We start from the raw sequence: 6,008 nt of genomic DNA on the forward strand, positions 1-6,008 counted from the left end.
ACAGACCGCGCGATACCCAGCCAGAGCACAATGAATTGGGATTCCGCCGCGCAATGGGAATTAAATGGATTAAAGAGCCCGGGGAAACAATGGAATAATCAGCGACGCTTTGTAGGGAACCGGGTAACATCTCACTGTGCCATTCAGTTGCGCCCGTGCGCGACCAGCTACCAGTCGATCTGATCATATCGCTTGTAATTATGTTCCTTCGACCTTAGAACAAAGGAGAAGTCATAACTTCGAGCGAAGCTTTTATGTTCGCATTGAGTCGGGAGGTAATTGCAAGTATCGCTTTTGGAGATACGATTAGATTCGGTAAAAATTATAATTTGTTAATCGTATATGCGATTTTTCGCTCAGTCGGTTAACGGTAAGCAGAAAAGGTCGGTTAGCGGTAAGTCAGATTGCTAAGTGTTTTTAAATTTAAGAACAGTGGTGATAGCAATGGATTTCTAGATATTATAAATAACGGTTAAAGTTTCGAGTAAAGCTTCGGTTTTAAAAAATTAGTATTTTGTACACTTTTTATGATAGTCTGCTCAATTTTCGGGAGTTTATTTTGTTGTATAAGAGCTTACGTAAGTTGTATGGATATATTTTTAACTATGTGAATTATATGCGTGTCGAGTGAGCCTATTATCTTCTAGCGTTACAATAAAAGCAGCAACATTGACGAGGTTCGATTTGAGCAAAAAGCTTAGTTTTAGCAGTACTAAATCACTAAAACCACATGCGGTCGTACCGATGTAGAGCAGTGCTTGCAGTTCATACACAAATGCCTAACCATGAGTGCTTCAATGCTACAAGTTGTTTGCTTTGCGCATATGCCCAACAGCGCTGTAGTAATTGGCTATCTAGCTTGGATTAATTATGATTTTAACAATAAAAAAATTTAAACGTTCATTAGTGTTATCAGCAAGAGAACCTTGTTAAAAAATAGGAGCAGTTTAATTTGTCAGCAGGCGAAGATCACAATATCCAGGAAGTTTGTTTGAGATACAAAAATCTATATTGGCTGCCGTCCTCTTAGGCTTATCTAGTCAGGCGATTAAGCTGCATAATAGCGAAAACAGTGCTATAACTTTTACTGATGACAGTCAGCCTTTGTATGGGAAACCACTTTACTTGTATTATTAGTATCACCGAAAATCAGCCGGTAAACTTTGATTGAAAGTTGTTTTTGTCTTCTTGGTGTATAGTGTATTATTTAGCTGCTGTGGCCTGGTTTTAAACAATAATGAACAGAAGACTGTCGGAATTTGAACGAAAAAAGAAATACTCTAGGTACGCCGAGGCCTCGCCGCTCAACGCAAGTTTACCGGACAGCATTTCCCGAAAACCCACAATGAAATCACTTGGAGGCATAAAACTTTCAAGGTATGAAGAATATATCTATACTTATGGTGATGTAATGTGATGCATTTACAAAAATAACATTTCTACATTTAAGTATTTTTTCCCTGATTTTTACGGTTTGTGTGAATCGTTTTTAAAGCTTTTCTAGCGTTATGCTATACAGGAAAGATGGTAAAATTCCAAGTCTAGTTACATACAGACATCACAACCGTTAAGGCTATTGACAGCATAAACAACATTTGTATTTAGTTTCGGCCGAACAGCAAAGTGAACGTTTGGTTCGTTTTAAAGATGGTTTTGGGCGTGTTTTCGTTACAAGATAGCTTAACAAGTTTTACCGACGCTTCGAATTCAGGTTTCGCTTGTATAACGCTGCACGCCTCGTCTACCCAACTCAAGTATAAATCAGGATATGCGAGTGTTTTATGAACTTAAGACTTATCTAGCGCAATGTGTGAGTTACCGTTAGAGAATAGAAGACCTCCCATCGCCGCAACAAAAGACATTTCATAGTCTTTTCAACAGTAAAGCCGCCAAGAGTCGACACGATCCTGAGAGATATGTTGCCAATACAACCGAACGCACAACATTATTTGTCAACGCATTGTAGTTCCGCCACTGCTTTGAATAATGTCTGCCTGGTTGTCGTTATCTTGTTTACACGAAGGCCGTTGCTGGTCGCACAAACGGGCCTCTACCGCCATAATAATTTGATTTCTATAAACCGTTTTACTATTTTTAAACACGATGAAAAAGTGTCAAGTGGGGTCGCCAAAGAGTCAATTTCGTTAATGATTTACTCACACTCTTAGCTAATATGATGGACAGGGTTTTTTAATACAGTTTATTCGACCAACACACGAAATATGCTTGATCAAAAACTATTACTAGGTGTAATTTATAACATTTTTTGCCGAGTCTGGTATCCCTGACTATACCTAGTTGTTAATCCTACCGCTCTGTACCAATACCACTCGTTAATATAATCTTTATAAATGAATTGCGGTCGGTGAAGCTATAAGTATAAGTAGTGCTTAGCCTACTAACCCAAAGTCTATAACCATTGTGTGAACTTACCCTTGACTATAGCGAATGGTTAATCTGGAATCCCTAACTGCGAACAGTGTTCACTCTAGCAGCCCTGGCGGTAAGTATGATGTGGATTCCATAGTGTTGAAAGTAGAAAGGTCATTTGCCACGGCTTTAACGAGTAGTCAATCTTCTTTTCATAATTTTGATAATGGACTCTGGTGTCTCTAATGGTTTAATGTGGCATCCCACATCAACTGACTTTGCCGATATTCCAGGCTGTTATCAATTGGTGAGACAATAACGAAACGTTCCTGTTTCCTACTCACGTTTTAATGAGGCAAATTTCATGTTAGACCACATATTGCAGCTAATAGACAAGATATGCCGATTGACAATGCGCAGGAGAATAACAAAGCTTCCTATTTTCTAACTATAATGAACTTCTGCAGGATCTCCAATGTCTTAATGTGGAATCCCAAATCACAGATAAATGAATATGCCGATATTCACAGCTAAATTGGTGGGACAATAACGAAACCTTTCTGTTTTTTAACAACGTTTTAATAAAGCAATTCTCATGATGCATCGTAGATTACAGCTAAAGTCCTATGTCGATTTACCTATCTATTGCCAATGTGCAAAATAACGACAAATCTTCCTATTTGTTAACTGCAGACGCGACTTTGTGCTGGACGGAGTAAGGGAGCACACCAACAACTTCAACGTGCTTTCCTCCTACAACGCACTGAACGACCCACACGCGCAGACCTACTTCCGCCAGCCGGCCGTGCAGGACATGCTGAAGAGAGCCGCACAGATAGGAGACGTAAGTTATCAGTTGTGGTTCAATAAAGATGTTCAAAACGTTTGGTCTTATACCGATCCTGATGTTTGGGTCTGGGTATGGCCGTTCAATTCAATACCAAATCTCTAGACTATTATGGTAAATTTTTATTTTTTTTAATTGTATATAAAAAGGCTTTAATAATAAGGCCATTGAGCCACTTCTTGTTATAAAAAGTTCATGTTATAAAAGTTATGCTAAAAATTCATCCACGTTCACTGTGATCGTTGCTTTTTTTCTTTTCTAAAGATTTATAGAAGTAGATTTAGGATCATATTTTTTAGGAAATGCTGATTTTAATTTGTATGAGATCAGGTATGACTCAGTCACAAAAAAAGTAGTTCCTGTTCTGCATATCACCCGCTGCTACGAACCTTCATCACTGATTTATAACAAGAAAAAAAATTCCTGTCCAGTTCTCTTCTATTTTTGTTCTTACTATTGGAGAAAGTTCTCATTTAACAACCGAACCACACACTTTAGTTTGATAAGATGATCATATTATCAGTTTAAGTCAAAGCTTGTTATTACCGCTATATTACCCACAAATTCGCACTAACAGTCATACTGTCAATAATGTCACCTTGGTCTCAATGTATTTAAGGCGGTTCCTACACCAAAATAGGGGTTTGTAAAATATCGTACGCGCAATTTAGTTAATTAAAAAAACTCACCAAACAATTTCGTGTTTAACTGTTTTTAAAAACAACCTGTTCTGCGCCTTCGAGAAAAATAAACACCGCAGGAAAAGCTTATTTTGCCAAAAAGATTAACTTTGACTTTTTTAGAGGGCCACAAAAACCAATCTACCGTTAAAAGAGGGTTCAGTGCGGTTAATTTCGAACTTCGTAGCGTCACGCATTATTTGCAGCGAACTTGCACAGACAAAATTGAACGCCCTGTGACCCCGACGTATTTGCCGTTTGAAAGTTCAACGAACCTTTGAAAAGCTCAGAGTGGGTTGTTTTACCACAAAACCAGTGGCCGATTTTAAACAAGATTGACGATCCGCCGTCGTGCTTTTAATTAAACTTTTTTTTCAACTCATTTTAATATGTGCATTTAAAATTGATTTTTTTCGTTTTTTGTTTATCGCACTAATATTTGCAATTTACCACACACAAATAGAAATCTCTAATACCTGAGTTTGCAGTTTTTAAAGTCGGCAACCTCAGCACGTTTAGTTTAACAGTTGATATGAAAGTCATGTACGTTTCCGGTGCAACAGTAATTAACTTCCGTTTTAACGTATGCTTTTTTACCTCAGGGTCAACTCGTGTCAAGCCAAATGCAGACGTTCAAACTCTCGCAAAGGAGACGAATGCCTGCCACGCCAGGGGTGCATGAACTATACAAGAAAGAAAGCAGGTAATTAGATAATCAGCTTTTAGAAGTACTGACTCCGACCATGTGTTCTGTTTTCGGTTGAAATGTCCCTGAAACTATATCGCTGATTTTTTTAACATTTTAGAAGCTATTGGGTAGAAATTGCATTTTGGATCTCTGTAAAACTTTTAGTTTTCCTTCAAACCAACCCTGAAACTTTTCTATTTGAAACTGCTGTTGACTATGACTGAATTTTTACTGTTATTTGCGCGGTTAATTATACACCGTTGTAAATATACGAATTATATTTTTTATACGAATTATTTTTTTAATCGGATTCGGACTCCGCAGCTCTGCCATAAACCCAACCTGTCGCTTATTGATAACTGTTAATTTTAATTCTCGCCCGTCTTTCTGTATTGCTGTTTAAGCGTAATAAAATAAAATAAAAACTAAGATAATCAGCCTTTACATTTACGCCTATAGTTTACAGCTGATGAAGCCTATACAAATAAATCAGCGAACTTTCCTGTTTCGAAAGGTTCGTGATCGACAGCGTGAAGACGGACAGTCTCAAGTCGAAACGAAACCCCGTGATTCCTAAGTACGACGCGATGCAGGACGGACACGCCAGGAGATACTTCCAGAAGCGGAGCGTTCGAGACCTGCTGCGTCAGACCTGCGGCGTCAAGTACTGAACGCGTTGCAGGCTTATTGTTGCGTCACTGTGACTGTTTGTGTTGTTGTTGTTGTCGTTGCTTTTTAAACTGTCGAAGGGAACCGGTTACATTCGTCCGTTAGATTCATATGTGCATAACGTTCCTTGCTTGAATACAAAGTGTCGTATAAACTTACGACAACTTAACACAGTTGTGTTTTTGCCTTACAAATCACGTGGACGATTTTGGATTATTATAAAACACTCCGAGCTGTGTTGACCAGTATTTATATTTTAGCTTGCCATTTTACGTCATTTACAATATTACGGCATGGTTTCAATAGCGAAATAGCTTTTTCACAAAAAAACACGGTTCCAGCAGGTAAAACCAAATTCGACTTTAATGGAAATAAAACATAAAAAGGTCAGAAAAAGTGTGTGAAAACAGTTGGCACAACGACTAGTAAAAACAATTTTTTTTTACAAAATAAATGGTAAGAGTAGACATTTAGGAACAACAACCATCCCTGTTCTATTAAACAACAAAATGTCACAACAAAGTGTCTATCACAGAAAACAAATTTATGCCTACTGCCTATGCCAGTTCAAAAAATCACCTGGCCCCGCACTTTGCTGACGGCATTAAATTTTCATGACGTGCGGTCACGCTTCACGGTTTTGTGTGACCTTGGCCTGACGGTTTGTGGCAACGGTTGCAAAACATTGCAATGCGACACTTTTCAAAACAACGGTCTCGCTCGGCGGAAGATCAAACGAGCTCAGGCGTTGTGT

At 38.3% G+C, this 6,008-nt stretch overlaps 1 protein-coding gene across 1 annotated transcript; it reads left to right on the forward strand.

Annotated features, from left to right (window-relative positions):
• Positions 1-1,204: 1,204 nt before the first annotated feature.
• Positions 1,205-5,548, forward strand: LOC146162490 (uncharacterized). Its single transcript, XM_083384268.1, has 4 exons — positions 1,205-1,377; positions 3,064-3,214; positions 4,500-4,600; positions 5,100-5,548. Exons 1-4 carry the CDS (start codon positions 1,238-1,240, stop codon positions 5,254-5,256), a joined length of 549 nt encoding a protein of 182 aa, XP_083240394.1. The 5' UTR covers positions 1,205-1,237; the 3' UTR covers positions 5,257-5,548.
• The last annotated feature ends 460 nt before the right edge of the window (positions 5,549-6,008 follow it).

Source organism: Ascidiella aspersa, chromosome 3, assembly GCF_963924565.1.
Source record: "Ascidiella aspersa chromosome 3, kaAscAspe10.2, whole genome shotgun sequence".
Lineage (NCBI taxonomy): Eukaryota > Metazoa > Chordata > Ascidiacea > Phlebobranchia > Ascidiidae > Ascidiella > Ascidiella aspersa.